The sequence below is a fragment of the Coturnix japonica genome, chromosome 6 (genome assembly GCF_054131305.1).
Source record: "Coturnix japonica strain WE chromosome 6, WE-NBRP24, whole genome shotgun sequence".
Lineage (NCBI taxonomy): Eukaryota > Metazoa > Chordata > Aves > Galliformes > Phasianidae > Coturnix > Coturnix japonica.
Genome location: NC_140668.1, coordinates 24,176,105 through 24,191,846, shown reverse-complemented (window position 1 = coordinate 24,191,846; position 15,742 = coordinate 24,176,105). Strand labels below are relative to the sequence as shown.

Here is a 15,742-nt window from a genome sequence, read left to right as displayed (position 1 = left end):
TAGAACAAGCCTACAGAATCCTCAAGCCTGGCCAACTAAGCCGTCATGCTTCTTGACCTGTTTTATACATTTCAACACAACAGCTGTCAGGTGGGAAAATGAATTCTCTAAACAGCAAGGGATTATTCTTTTTAAGCAGCAGCAGCTCCTGGCACTCAAGCCCACACAAAACCATTTACTTTAATCCCTCAAATAACTTTAATGTAACACCTGTAATAAACTCTTCCAAGGGAAACTAGAATAACAACTTCCATGACTTCAAATGAGGAGTGAGAAATGCTTCAGGACTCAGTTTTACAGAGGGCTCCCAATCCAAGAACAGAATCTTTGTATTTTGGTTGCAGGACAACATAAATCCAGTCCTAACATGGGGGAGCTGAGAGAGCCTAAAAGGAAGAGCCGCACTTGCAGGATGTGAGCCCTCTGTGAGGTCCTGCAGCAGTCAGAAGAGGAATACTGTTGTCAGGAGAGGCCAGGCCAGAGTCTTTTTCCTGCTTTGGCAAGGAACTTTTAGTTTGAACTCTATTGGAATGGGATTTTGTTTGGAGGACAGTAGTGTGAGTGTTTGCAGTCCCTATTTCAGTTGCAAGTGCTCTCAGGGATGCAAACAGCCTAGACTTACACTTACTGTTACTCACCTGCATTTTTTATCCACGCCTTTCATGTCCCAGCCCTATCTGCTTCACCCTTGCATACATTCCCCCCCTCTTACTACCTGTTTCTCAGACATCTCCTTCACTCCCAACCCTCAATGCTTCTTCCTGCCCTCTAGCAAGCTGACTCTGGAGTATAGAAATTCAAGTCCATAAATGCCTTATTTTGGAACAAAAAGCCAAGCTACATCACACAGAGCAAGTCACAAGTTACCACACTTACAGTGGAAACACTGCTAGTGTGCATACGTTGACAATGACACTGGGCTATGAATGCAACACAGACCACCAAAACAGGTTAATAACACCTTTCCTTTACCTTCTCATGAGGAGTTCCACGTCAGCCATCTCCACCGTCTTCCTACCTGCATGCTGGCTGTAAGCTTCCAGATCATTGCTAACCTGCTTGAAGTATCTCTCAGAACTGAAGGAGAATTGAAGAAAGAAAGAAAATCAGGCTGTGGGGGTCTACTAACAACAAATGCTCGCCCACTTCTGTGGGGGAAGTTGTACTGCAGCTGTGCAGGTCACAGCCTGCCAGGGAAATCTGTGGGAGAAGAAACACGACAGCCCTGGGAATGAAGTACTGCATCTCAGCCTGCGCTTTCTGGACCACCACCCAGCAACTCTGGATGTGCCAAGATAGCTGTCAAACAGCTGCACATTTGACAAGCAGAATCCTTCCTAGAACTCCCACACATGCAAGAAGAGGAGTTAGCTGATAGCCTCATCTTGAACACATTTATCAGGCTCTTACAGAGTACAGTGTTGGAACAATCCCCAGATTGTACTGAGGAAGCTAATTTATATGCTCCAAAAGCTAAGAAACCCTGGAGCTGAAAGAGTGCAGCTGGAACAGCTTCCCCTTGCTAGGCCTGACATCATGCCCATTCTCCAGAGCCATCCTGCTCAGAGTTCCAGTGATATCAGTGCGTTAGATAGAGAACACTGCACAGTGCAGTTGATCCCAGCTGGGATGAATGTCAGAAGTTGCTGCAAGGCAACACTGTTCACTGATAGCCATGCAGCAGCCAAAAGCACCTAGAACATTTCTGTTCTCACTTTCATCACACCTCCTGCAGATTTCCCACCAGCTGAGTAGTGAAAAGCTGAGGGAGAGTTATCAACTTGTCAGCAGGTCTCTGGAAGAATTTGCAATTACAGGAGGAAGAAAAAGAAATAAAAGAAGAGTAGAAAGGGCAGTTTGCTGCTGCTTACCATTTTTCAACAATTTTATAGGCATCTCTGGTCACTGGCATTTTCACATAATGGCTAAATATCTGCTTTATCAGCCCTCTTGCTATTTCAGGCTCACGTGTTTTCCTCTTTGCTGCTCCTGAGCTCTTTGGAACTGGCTTAGCCCGCACTGGCTGCGGGGGCAACCTTAGAGAGAAATTGAAGATTCACACATCAACAGGTGAACCAACACAGGCAGTAGGAACAAGTGAATTATGCTGAATTCAAATATGTTAAGAACTACCACAAGCTCTTAATTCTTTCTCCCTCTTAAATGCTGAAATCTCCCATGCCCACAAGGTATAGATTTTGCAAACCATCCATGTAGCACCCTAGCCTTAGTAGAAGTTATTCAGACTCAAGTTTTTGGAGATAAAGGTGCCAGCACAGCAAATGCCAGCAAGCTACAGCTTGTTCTAATGTATAAATGCATCTGTGCTACATCTCCCTGTAGTTTTCACTTTCCAGGAACAGACAAAGTTTGAGGTATCCCCAGGCCATATGTGCAGACAGGAGAGCCTGGTCTGTAAGATACAGTCCACCACTCCTGGCAGTTGACAACACTTACCAGGAGTTCCTCTTTTGACACAGTTACCTTCTGTGAAGTACATGCTCAGAAAAACTTTAACATTATTAGAAATGTTTTGTTTAGCCTTTTGCATTCCTCCTCCCTTAGGCAAATATATATGTTTTGAAAGCCCCAAATGAAAATACTAATGTCTTCCTTTCCTATTTAAAATGAAAAAAATGCAATACAGAAAGGGGAAGCAAAGTCCCCAAATTCACTCAGTAGACAAGTAAGAAACAACAGAAAGGACCCATATCTCAGACCAACACATGCAAAACCCAAACAACACACATTAGATAGCTAATAAGAATGCAGCACCCTGATCTCTCTGCTCTTACCACTTGTGTTTCCCAGACACACTTCTATCAAACCACCACAAAGGCTGCTTATACTCACTCAGGAGCCGCAGATTTCACAGGACGTGGAGGTGGCAGCACAGGTTGTGGTCTGTTAGCTGCAGCACGGACAAACATGGGTGTCTGCATGGAAGTTTCTAAAGAAAACAAACAAACAAACAGGTACCAGCTACCTTAAGAACTGAAATCTACTTTCCAAATCCCTGCAGCAAGCATCACTGCATCAGCAGACAGAAGTCTAGCCAGCCTTCCACAAATCTGGTCTGGTGCCACACTGCCTGCACTCAGGCTGTGGCTCCACGGAACCAGCCTGGCCACTGGCTGCTGCAGTTCTACCTGCTCCATCTCCTGCCTCACGTGCTGGTGGTTTCCCTACTGCCAGCTCCTGCCCAGTAGGCTGTGTGGGACCTGGCCTAGGCTGGGCAGGGCCTAGAACGCACACTGGGGCTGATGGCTCCATTGACTTAGACTGCCAAGAAGTCGCAGCCCCTTTTTGCAGAGAACTTCAAAGCACAAAAACTAATTCACTGTCACCCTATTAAATCAGTATCAAATTCTCCTGAGCAGACTGATATGTAGAGCAAGAAAAATCACAAGATGAAGGTCAGTCTATAAGCATCTCCCACATTCACAGCTCCAGAAATTCCCCCCCGCTAAGGCTCAGGATGCAGACAATATCTTGCCTTTTCTTTGCCTGTGCACCAGCTGTATCAGTTTCATCCAAGTATAATCTGCATCCCCTAATTTCAGTCTTAAACCCCTTCAGTTTATAACAACGACAGCAGGAAAGAAAACCCTTAACTAAACTGAAATACTGAGCAGCTTCCTGTCTAGGAGTGGTCAGAAAGGACCTCTTGCCTGCCAGTTTCCCTCACAAACTGAGCACAGCCCAAGAATCCATCATATCTGATAACTGTTTGTACTTCACCTCCCCAGGAGGCTAAAACACCTGTACTGTGACAGCAGACAAGTCCACCTACCAGAGGTCTCAAGGTACCAATGGGAGTTAAACTCTGCAACTCAAAAGTCCCTCACAGAAAGCAGGGCTGGGTGAGTCACTATGGTTCCTCACATTAGCTTCCTCTGAAGAAATCCTGACATGTGCTGGAGGAACAGGAAGCGGGATGCAAAAGAAGGAACTACTTGCACTATGGTTTCTGAGGTAAGATTTACAACAATAGTGCATAATTCCTCATTACACACTGAAAAACTTTCAGACCAACCCCAAGAGAGCACTAAGATTCACTACAGACATTTTCAAATGTGGCCTTGACTGAACTATATTTTTTCAAATGTTGTGAAAACCTCTTGGAGCAATGAAGCAGACTGATATAGTAGACTGGCCCTAAGATTATCAGCCAATAGCTTCACCTGCACTACGTTATGGACTAAGCAGCTGATCATGTTATTAATCTTTGCTGTTCTTCAACCAGTTGAGAGATATAGCAGGGGATTCTTCAACTGCCTTCTGCTACCACTACAGACTTTTCTGTACCTTCATTCTCGTGGTCTTCTATTTCACTTTCATCAGCAGTAGACTCTTCTTCAGCAGCATCCAGTTCTCCTGCGATGGTCCCATGCTTTATTTCACCTGTTTGCTCAACAGCTTCTTTTAATGGCTTTGTCCCAGATTTTTCAGGGGAATATGAAGCAGGAGAATCCCTGCCAAGACTTCCAGCTCCAACGCTTCCAGCCATCTCCAGCTCTAGATTCCCAAAACAAGAAGAATATCTTACTGTAACAAGCATCACAACCAAAGCTGCAGAAGATTAAACCCAACTCTCCATTCCTGAAGAAGCTGCCCTCCTGTTATACTCCTACTTTCAAGGATTAGAACATAAATCCATTAAGCTGGGTAGCTAAAGCACTGATGAATCCTCCTCTTCTCCCTTTTCTACTCTTACGCATGCAGAAGTCAGGTGAAAATGACACTTGGTAACACAGAGTGAAGCTGTCATCTGAGTTCCTTTTAGATCAACTTCTTTTCATTAAAATAACCACATGGCTTCTGTAGTATAAGCATTACCAAAGACTTTGGGCAGATTGTTAAAGATAGAAGACTCTTGTAATTTAAGATTATCTTAGCAGATCTAAATTTGCCAAAACATTTACAGGGTATCGAAGTTGAGTCAGCCAAAGATTTTAATTTACTAGGGAGAGTTTTTGCCAATTAAAGAAGCTTTCAGCAATTATTTATTTCCAGACACTACTGCCAAGAGAATTTTGGTTTCTATTTGAGTAGTACTGCAGTCTTCCAGCTGAAATATCAAGCTGGCTATATTTTCCCCCCCAGCATTTGGCCCAGACTGTAGAATGTGGAGAGAGTTAACAAGCATCTCTCCAAGCACTGATGCCAATAATGCAGCTTGAGAGGTCTTAGTGCTATTGAGCTCACCAGCTTCGGGCAAGTCTTGGTGCTCAGAGCCTTCTGCTATTCCTCCTCCTTCTAAAGGGGTCATTTCCATTTCGACTCCAACATCCTGGGTTGCCGTTAGCTGTGATTCTGCTTTTCTTGACAGCTTCTTCTCTGAACGTTCAGAATATTCAGCATCTGCATGGTGCTCTGGAGCTAAAATAGGAAACTTTATCATCAGTTTCACCAACCAAATATACAACTAACTACCAGCATTCAGTTTAAGAATTACTAAAATTCACTTGATAAGTAAACACAGCAACAACCATAAACTGCAAATGCAGTTCCAGATATGTACAATGAAAAACATTTCCTGAGTCTATCACCTATTCAGGGTATATCTCAGATCCCAACTAAGGAAACCTACTTTTCAGTAAGCAAAGATAAAGAGAGCAGATCTCATAGAGCTATTTTCACTTTTGGAGTTTATGTCTTTAAAACGAGCAATATCTGGAGTTCATGCTCTGCTCCTCCTCCTCATTTCCAGCTTACAGGTATGGATGGCAGAGCACAAACCCAGTCATCGTGAAACTGAACAGTGAACATCAAAACTACGTAAGGCATCCAGTGATTCTCCCTGTGGCCCTTTCAGTACTTCAAGAAAGCTTATAAAGACAGAGACTGACTTTATATTTGGTAGCAGTAGGACAAGGGGGAAATGGTTTCAGACTAGAAGAGGGGAGATTTAGGTTAGATGTTAGGACAAAATCCTTTACTCTGAGGGCAATTATCATCCCTCCATTCTGCTCAAGGGCTTTCCTTTTAAAATCCCTCTGTCTCACTCAGAGAGCAGCTGTCTTCCCCCAGCTGAGGAGGAGCTTTTCTGACCATTCCCCAAGCTTTGAGCTGCTGTTCACTGAACTGCAGTATCTCTGAGGTGCCTTTCATCACCCTCCAACGTTACATCCTGTTGAAACTCACCCTTCAGTGGTGCACCCAAGCAAAGCTACAACAGGACCAAAGCCAAATGAATTAAGAAAGATTAAAGGATGCTAATCTCATGCTATTTCTAATTTAGAAAAGGAGAATAGCTGCCACCTAAACAAACTAATCCAAAAGAACTGCTTAAAACAAAATGCTTTATTACCATGATTAACTAATTTTACTGATACTCCTAAACTGGGGTCTAGAAAATGAAATTCAGTAAAACACAGGAATTTGTGTCCACACCTCCCCAAGGTTTATGCAACGAATGGGTACTACCTGCCAACATCAGCACAAATGCAGTGTTTACTGACCTCTTCTATGGCAAAAGGATTCAGAGAAAGCAAAGAATGCGTTTGTAAAAGCAGACAGTAAAGGCAGCAGGTAATACAGTTGCCTTAAGCCTTAGAAAGGTAGTAACAAAGTAACAAAGAAGGAATTCTTACCCCTGTCTGAGCATGGGGACCCACCAAACACTCCAAATGAGATGATCTCCAAGTAGAGATGCTCCCATTGTGGCTCCCAGCCCTCACTGGAGCTTAAGGAGGAGTGGACACAGGGCCCAGCCCTTCCAGTGGCACAGGTGAATTGCTTCCACCTGTGCTTCCAGGGCTGGCTACACCCCTTCACCAAGTGCTCCATCATCACTGCTTCAGGCCATGACCTGATAGCTCCCATACATCGCCCAAAACCCTGTCCTGACTAGCTGTTCCAGGGTCATGAAACACAAGATGTAACAGTTACAACCATGACTTGGAACCTGCTCTATGCAAAATGAAGAAAACAGGCTCCCATTTACACAGCCAGGAGGCAGTTCAACAAAAGGTCATTGAAACAATTAAGGGGATTGGAGCATCCTACCTGTGAGGAATGGCTGAGACTGCTCAGCCTAGAGAAGGGGGTCTCATGGATGTCTATAAGTAACTAAAGGGAATGCAGAGAGGACAGAGCCAAGTGCTGTTCATCCTGGCTCCACCTCTTCCAGTCACTCAGGTACACTGCTCACACCTGAGCTCCCCCCAGGTTGGTCCTGCCTTCCCACCAGGTGCTCAATCACTGCTTCAAGCCAGGACTTAACATTTCTGCTACACCTGCCAACTCAGTCACTCTGTGATTTCAGATAATACCTGCAAACCCCCATTCCCAGCCCATAGTACTCACTGCCAGCCATTTCTTCTAACTCAGAGAACTGTTCCATTGGGTCATTCTGCTGAGAGTGATCTTGCTCCTCTTCTCCCTGCTTTGCAGGTGTTTTCTGAGTCATCCCATCAACATGTTCATGATCAGTTATTAAGCCCTTTTCAGAAAATCTCCGGGTTTTTCCCTTATCTGTGCTCACACCAGACACCAGCCCCTCCAACCTCGCTTCCCTGCGAGCAGGGTATGAAGTATTGCTTCTTTGTGCTGAAGTCTTTGAATCTGGTGTCTGTGGTTCAATAGCAGGACGGTTCCGTTCAAACTGAGGCTCAGCAAAGAGCTCTGTACTATTCAGCACAACTTCTGTATCAGTCCTTATTGTAGATGTTCCAATCATAGATGATGCTTGCAAATCCACAAGATAGTCTTGCGCTGTTTAAAAAGTTGTAGAGTTGGAAAAGTTGGAAGTTATAGGAACACTCATTTATTACCAGGACTTTGATAATTTACAATCTAAGTCATACAACCAGATTGTATTAATCAGCAGCAAATTAAAATGTGGAACTCCATCACCACTCTTTAGTGGCCCAAGTCAAAGCATCTCCCCAGTAGCTGCAGTTACGAACATAATCCCATACAGTATATTGCTTGTGTGGTGTATATGACTAAGCTAGACAGAGGACATTGAACATGCAAAGAATCAAGGCAACTATGGGTGAAGTGCCTTGTTCCAAATCTGGCCTCCCAAATCATAACAGATTTACAAAATCCTAAGCCTTTAAATCCTAAAATACAGGCCATGTTTCAGCAGCTGTTTATAAAAGCCACTCTATACAAGCCCTTCTATCCCAAAACAGAAGTATCAAAACAAAAGGAACCTTTTATCTGCAGCATGTTCTGTTCCACTCCCCCTTCAAAAGCAGCAATGTCAATAACTCTGCGATTCTGCGGCCTTCGGAGTAAGCCTCTTTTTTCAACAGTGTCCGGTGCCATCACAGAACCAACTGACATGCGAAAAGATCTGCACAAAGAGAAAGACAGAAACCATTTTCCAAACTTACACACTCCCCACTTGCTCTCAGATTACAGACATGGGCAATCAACACGATATTTCACAAAACTCAGCTAAGAACTTCACTCCATAAAGCTTCAAAGATTACATGCCAGTCTACTTTAATAAAATGAAATTGGACTCTGCTTTTCTGACATCAGAATATGTACCACAGGAAACAGATGGTCTTACAGCCTCTTACATAGAGACACCTGCAGCAATAAGTGGCAAAAGGTTCAGAAATCTTTAAAAAAAAAAAAAAAGAAATGAAATGACAAACAAGTGTTTGAGAGTAAAGGTGTCCCCCTAGATCATGGTGAGGATGGTGATCAAGTGTAAGAAGCTGCTCAGTGTCAGTACTGACAATAAACTACAGCTGCAAACACCATAAACTTTTTGAGGTAGGAGCAAAGCAATAGAACAAATATGGGGGGGGAATAATATTATCTGAATGTACATATTCTGTATCTTAATGAGACTGGCAAGCACAGCTATGTCTTGTTCTTCTTCCTACACGGTCCAATCAAAAGCAGGACTCAGAACAAAGGAGGATTTAAAAGATATCAAGTGTGGTACTCAGCCTTATGAATCACTTTGCATGAGACAATGAGCAAGGACTGCAAGGAAAAACAAGAACAATTGCTAACTACAGCAAAGTACAAGTGTGACAGAAGAAACAAACTTCTTGACATGCCAAATGGTTTTTAAGTCCAGAAAACCTGGAATGAAGTCTGAATTGCTGCAACTGATGTGATGAGTCAATTAACAAATAGAGATAATCTAAAAGGTATGTTTTGCACTGATTTACTATGAGAAAGAAAGGTATTTAAAAAAAAAAAAAAGGATGGCCCAAGGAAGCAAAAAGAGATCTGACACCTGCACAGAAAGGCAGAAGCAATGGTAGCAATACATGCCAGACCTGCTGGGCCATGAAATACAAGGCCACAATCCTGGAAAAATACAAAGCGTGTGGTATAACATTTCCACTCTATGGTAATAGAACATGAGAGATGATTGTGTTATGACCAATGCAGTTCTTTACTATATATCCAATTATCTATAATGTTGTTCACAGTGAGAGAGGTTATGAATGAAGGCAGTCAGAAGATAAGGCATTTTTTGTCAAACTCACCGACCCAAAGTGCTGTCCAGTGTTGAATGAGCTTAAAAAAAGAAGTTGGTAACCTGTTAGTTAAAGAGCATTGATCTTCCCCACGTTTGTAAATACTAGAGCATGTTCTCTCTACCTTTACAGGATTGCCTGTGTTTTATAAACATGAACACATTCATACCACATGTTAGACTAAAGAAAAGGGAGTCAATTTTCTGGTCACAGCGTGGGATTCAGTTCCAGGTTAAGACAGCCAACCACAAGTGACCATGCTCCCATTGCATTCAAGCACAATTCACCACCTATACACATCTTCCCTGGGCTGAGCTGAATCACTCTCTAGACTCCAGCAAGTAAATCTCATTCAAACTTTAAGAGCAGTTTAGCTACCTAGTGTACACGGGGGCACACAGATTCAGAGATCTACAAGTTGGAGCTGAATCCCACCTTTAAATTCTATTCCAGCTGGTACTACCAACTAAATACATAAATTGAGGTCTTTTAACCTTCTTTCTCTGCTACACTGCAACTACAATAAAAGCGTATTCACAAGCATTAAGTTAAAGGAAAAAGATATTCTAACATCAAACATTATTTCCTTGCAGCCTTGTTTCCAAACACAGAACTGCCCAGCTGAGGAGTTATTAGGTGCTAAACTGCAGTAGGTCACTTGACAGCAAACAAAGATCCTTACCCTGGTTCTGAGGAAGCCGCTTGTCTGCTGCTCTCTCAAATTCAGAGACACTGAGTTTCTTTCTCTTCCTAGTCATGTGGAATTTAGTGACAGATTTATCTTCAAGAGCAAGGTCTGGCAGTTGCAGTTCCATCCTGTCAAAAAAATCTGGCCTTCAATACAGGACATTATTATTCAGCTATATTCCCTGTGGTATTGCTTGAAATTAAATGGATATTATGTATCCTTTCTGTAGCAGAAATAATGAATGACCAGAAACAATGGTCAAATGGTCAGAGCAAATTAATACCTGCCACCACTATCAGCTTTGCTCTATTTCACATTGGAAGACTCAGGCCCATTAACATAGTCAATGGAAGCTGAATGTGAACAAAAGCACGTGAAGTTCATGCAAACCCCACCTGCAAACCACCCTACAGGTGAGCAAGTAACCCACAGCAGCACAGTACAGGGACAATCAAGAAGCAGTAACACTGTAAAAAACACCCACCAACCTGTTTTCTGAATGTAAGAGATAGCAATCACTCATTCCCACACCTTACACCCCAGTGCCTTCAGCACACAGCCTGCAGACTTATAAAGATCAAGAACTTTTACTGTAGCATCTCTGATAGAAAATTAAACAGACTTCCATCAGGAGACATTTTGTATCCAGCAAACACTTCCACTGTAAAATGCTATTAAAAGTCTGTATTTAAAAAGGAGGACTAGTGCAAACCCAAGGTATCCACTGTTGACTCCCTCAGTCTCATTGTACTTTTGGTACCTTTAAAGCTGGAAAGGTTATTCCTGAAAATCCTTTGTGACAACACAAACCTGACTGTTGAATCAGAAGAAATCCTGCTCCTCAATTCCAGCAGAAAAGAAACTGCAGCTGTATTTGATAGTGAAAAAAAGAAAGTACTCACGTGCTAGAAGTCCTCTGAGATGGAGGCTCTGGTGGAGCATCTTCTTGTTCTTTCAACTCAACTGTCTTAAGTGCTAGAGGTGACACTTGTGGTTCTGCCAATAAAACCAAACATTCTGGTTTCCGCAACTCAAAACTGGCAACAGTGTTAATACGCAGTTAATATGGGACTGTTCAGACTAGAGAAGGTTGTGAAGGAGTCTCATAGCTATTTATAAACATCTAAAATGCATCAAATCGGTGGGGGCTGACCCTTCTCAGTGGCGTGCAGCAAATGGGCAGAATCTGGAACACAGGAAGTTCTAAACTAACACAAGGAAGAACTCCCTTACTGCAAAGGCAACAGAGCACTAGAACAGGCTGCTTAGAGAAGTGGAGAAGCCCCCTAGGAGAGATGGCATGTAGGCTGACAAACCAGCACAGCCAAGTGACAGCATCAGCAATCAACATTCCAGCACCTGCAGAGCTTTGGTTTGACACAGTGAGCAACAAGAACCTCTGCACTTTGCACACAAGACCTGGTGCTTGCAGCTGCACGGCGCAACATTGCGCAGGCGTCATTTGCTGTGCTTTCACTGGACACTTTGCTGAGGTAGAACAGGGAGCTGCTTACGGTTCTGGATGATCCTGCGCAGCATGAGGCGTGGCGTGGCATTGTCCAGCTCAGTGAACGCACCGGGTCTGTACCTGGGTAAGGTGCTGCTGCCAGCCTTGTTCTCCTTCATTGAGCCAGATCCACGCTGAGAGCAGACACACAAAGACACACAGCTCAACAACCCACGGCAGGGAGGGACCTTAGCATTAAAATCATTCATCATTTCCCTTCATAAAGAAGCCAAACAGAATCACAGAATTATCAAGGTTGGAAAAGACCTAGAAGATCATCTAGTCTAGAGTTGGGTTTGTTCAGCCTAGAGAAGAGAAGGTTGCGGGGTGACCTCATTGCAGCCTTTCAATACCTGAAGGGAACTTACTCCCAGGAGGGGAGTAAACTCTTCGAAAGGACTGACAATAGCAGGACTAGGGGAAATGGTTTGAAGTTAAAAGAAGGAAGATTTAGGTTGGACGTTAGGGGGAAGTTCTTCACTAGGAGAGTGGTTAGGCCCTGGAACAGGCTGCCCAGGGAGGTTGTGGATGCCCCGTCCTTGGAGGTGTTCAAGGCCAGGTTGGACGGGGCCCTGGGCAACCTGATCTAGTAAATGTGTATGTTTGGTGGCCCTGCCAGGCAGGGGGGTTGGAACTACATGATCCTTGAGGTCCCTTCCAACCCGGCTCATTCTGTGATTCTGTGATAGTCCAACTGTTCCCAATACCTCCTGGCTAAATCATATTGCTCAACACCACACCCAAACACGGCTCACATCACACCTTTCCTATTTAGAAGCTGTGCATTCCAGCTCAGCAATGCTTAAACCTCGAGTAACTCACCTCACAGACGGCAGCCCCGAGGCCTCGCAACCCCCCCCAACACACACACTACGGACCATTATGGATAATTACAGAGCTCCTCCCGTAGCACAGGGACACTCCGTGCTCGTGCTCCCTTACCCGAGCCCGGTGTCTCGGTGACGCCCTGACGGCTCCGCTCGGTGTGCGGAAGGCCCCGGTTCCCGCTCGGCTCCCGGCCCTGCCGGCCATGGCGGAGCCCTTCAATAACCGTCGCGTCGAATACCGCGCGCGCACTGCAGAATCTCGCGAGATCTCGCGGCGCCCGACGGGATGTCGCGTAGCCGCGCGGCACGCCGGGAGCGGTAGTTTAGCAGCGCAGCGCAGTGTGGGGCGCGTAGTTCCGGCGCGGCGCTGAGGCGTCGCTGTGCCCCCCGCTGCCCGCGGTGCATTGTGGGCCGCGTAGTTCCGGTGCGGCCCGTGCGGGCGGTGTCGGCGGGCGGCGAGAGGCCGCGGTTGCCTTGTGGGAGCTGTAGTCCGCCGGGGGGGCCCCGCGCCCGCGCCCCGAGGGACCCCCGCCATGCCGGGCTTCACGTGCTGCGTGCCGGGCTGCTACAACAACTCGCACCGCGACAAGGCGCTGCACTTCTACACCTTCCCCAAGGACGAGGAGCTCAGGCGCCTCTGGCTGAAGAACGTCTCCCGGGCGGGCGTCAGCGGCTGCTTCAGCACCTTCCAGCCCACCACCGGGCACCGGGTCTGCAGCGAGCACTTCCAGGGCGGCCGCAAGTCCTACCTGGTGCGGGTACCCACCATCTTCCCGCTGCGCGGCGTCAACGAGCGCAAAGCAGCGCGGGCCGCCCGCCGCCCCCGCCCCGCAGCCGCCGCAGCCGCCGCCGCCGCCGCCGTCGCGGCCCCGCAGGGCCCCGGCCCCGCCGCGGAGGCCCCGATAGGGGGCGCGGCCGAGGACGTGAAGCCCATCGACCTGACGGTGCAGGTGGAGCTCGGGGCCGCCGCCGCCGCCGGGCCCGGCCCCTGCTGGCTGCCGGTGGGGCAGGAGGGCCCCGTGGAAGGCGGCCCGCCCGACCATTCGTACTCCTTGTCGTTCGGCACCACGTCGGAGGAGCTGCTGAGGAAGCTGAACGAGCAGCGTGACATCATCGCTCTGCTGGAGGTAAAGATGAAGGAGATGAAGGGCAGCATCCGCCGCCTGCGCCTGGCCGAGGCCCAGCTCCGCGAGGAGATCCGAGAGAAGGACCGGCTGCTCCACGCCGCCAGCGTCGGGGCCCGAAAGCGCCACGGGCTCTGAGGGCGGCCGGCGCCTCCCGGGGCACGGCCGGGGCCCTGCGTGAACGCTGAGCCTCCATCGCCGCCGTGACCCCGCTCACAAGCCCGCTGGATTCAAGGAGATGCCGAGGAACGCTGTTACACACACAGCGTTCTCTTAGAGACACCTCTGGCCTACGCCGAGTCCGCTGGCATCCCGTGTGTAGTTTGCAGTCGTTCTCATTTAGGGCATTGGGACCCCACGTCACCACTAAGTGGATGTAGGGTGTTGGTTTGAAGCACATAAACTGCGCTCAGTGAGGTGGCAGGAACACTACCCCCTGGAGAAGGCACGTCTGAAAGCATGGTCGCCACTGTACCCATCATAGGAATGAACAGCGATGTTTTGCTTGGCCTTGCTTAGCAAAGGCATGAGGAAAGCTTTAGAAACCCTCTCAGGGTCATGTGTTTCTTCAGTAAATTACTGACGCCGTAAAGGAACTGCCATTTCTAGTGTGAAACAGTCCCCAGTGTAAGAGTGCTCATATAGGCTTGGCTTTCTCAGCAGTACATACGGCTTTGTTACAGTTGTCTCTGCTCTCAACACTAGCGAGGATTGTGACCTGGTACAAAGGACCTGGTGGCATTTGATGTCTGTAGTTTATCCCAGTGGCTTAAGAACTCCCACAGGCTTTGTAACACGTTGGAATTGAAATCCTTGGCTTTTGTTCAGCGAACTGGGGTGAAGCCAAAGTGAAGCAAAAATGTATCTGCAGTGGTTGCGAACCTTTGCTGTCTAACCCTAACCTAGTTGGCATGACTAATAACCTGTACCTTAGGTAAGACCTTAACGAAATGTGCTTGCGTGTTTTAAACCGAGATTTAAAAGTATTGTAACAAAATTGACGTGGAATGATTGTGTAGTTTCTGTTTCTAGCCAGCGTTTGTCCCCTCACGTTCAGCAACAGGAAACCAAATGGAAGTTGGCCAGAAGGCTGTGAATGAGAGCTGTGAGGTGATGAGCTTGGACTGAGGCATGGGATGGAGCCCTTAGTGCTCTCCAGGAGGAGGGCATCTGGTGTGCAGCTCTGACTCCATCTCCATGTGTACTTGGGGGGGGTGGACAGGTTGACTATTATGTGTGTTGGAAACAAAAGGCAGTTCACCACAGTGTGCCCATAATTATTATTGAGGGAGTGCCCAGGTGGCTACTGGGTCTTTAAGATCATCTTCCTGTACTTGGGATGTGTTACACACACTTAGTAGGTTGAGACGGCGATTTGACTACATTTTCTATAAGTATTTTCTAAATGTCAAAAGTAGCTTTGGGTTGAAAATACTGTCATCTTTGTAATGCTGGCTAACATTGCTTTCCAACCGGGGGTTTCTATGTCCTCTGTAGGAGGGAACAAAAGGGGCACATTGGCATCTGGTAGCTGGAGGTTTATCTGTCGATCATGGAGCCAGTTCAGCTGAAGGCATTGGTTGTCAGAGCCTGCTATGTGATGCATGGGTCATTTCTTTATTGCTGTGTGTACTGAGATGGATGATTGACTGTGAGGATACTACAGGTCTATTCATGTACTAAGTATTCCCTGTTCTTTCATTTTAATTTATTCTCTCTGATATGTAGCTCTAACTCCAGCTCTGCAGTGTACTGATCTTCCTGCAAGTCAAGTAAGCAGCAAGTTTGTTTCGTTTGCTTTTCTTTTGAGGGGTTAAGGGGGCTGGTAAGGAAAGCAGATACCTGCCAGCCTATGTGATTTAGTAATTGGTCCAGCAGATCTATGCTCCCATCAAGACAATAGGCAGCACAACGTCTCTCCTTACAAACGAGACCATTTGTGCATCCTAGCTTCTTGAAAACACACATTTTAACCGTCATGGTACTTTTTTTACCATTGGAATGAATGCACTTCAGGACGTTCAGCCACTTTAGCCCGCTGGACTGGTTAACTGCTGGACTCTTTGACTTCTCCAGGTTACACTGAGGTGCTAACGTGCTTAATTTTAATAAAGTATATTTTGTTTTGTTTCCTG

The 15,742-nt window shown here is 46.4% G+C and overlaps 2 protein-coding genes across 2 annotated transcripts in view; one reads left to right on the top strand and one right to left on the bottom strand.

The window, feature by feature from the left end:
* The window catches only part of CENPT (centromere protein T), a 14,066-nt gene extending 717 nt beyond the window's left edge, over positions 1 to 13,349 (bottom strand). Inside the window, exons 1-12 of the mRNA XM_015873666.3 lie at positions 12,599 to 13,349; positions 11,664 to 11,790; positions 11,052 to 11,145; positions 10,144 to 10,277; positions 9,471 to 9,501; positions 8,166 to 8,308; positions 7,312 to 7,719; positions 5,209 to 5,382; positions 4,309 to 4,518; positions 2,854 to 2,950; positions 1,872 to 2,036; positions 973 to 1,077 (exon numbers count right to left, since the gene is read on the bottom strand). Coding sequence (XP_015729152.2) covers positions 973 to 1,077; positions 1,872 to 2,036; positions 2,854 to 2,950; positions 4,309 to 4,518; positions 5,209 to 5,382; positions 7,312 to 7,719; positions 8,166 to 8,308; positions 9,471 to 9,501; positions 10,144 to 10,277; positions 11,052 to 11,145; positions 11,664 to 11,790; positions 12,599 to 13,018 — 2,108 coding nt within the window. The 5' untranslated portion in view covers positions 13,019 to 13,349. The remainder of the gene's footprint in view (positions 1 to 972; positions 1,078 to 1,871; positions 2,037 to 2,853; positions 2,951 to 4,308; positions 4,519 to 5,208; positions 5,383 to 7,311; positions 7,720 to 8,165; positions 8,309 to 9,470; positions 9,502 to 10,143; positions 10,278 to 11,051; positions 11,146 to 11,663; positions 11,791 to 12,598) is intronic.
* THAP11 (THAP domain containing 11) lies at positions 13,017 to 15,742 on the top strand. Its single transcript, XM_085550976.1, has one exon. The coding sequence runs from the start codon at positions 13,017 to 13,019 to the stop codon at positions 13,743 to 13,745; it is 729 nt and encodes a 242-aa protein (XP_085407102.1). The 3' UTR covers positions 13,746 to 15,742.

Bases quoted from the DNA above. Each gene is read 5' to 3' on its own strand.
- THAP11 (XM_085550976.1), top strand. From the start codon at position 13,017: ATGCCGGGCTTCACGTGCTGCGTGCCGGGCTGCTACAACAACTCGCAC.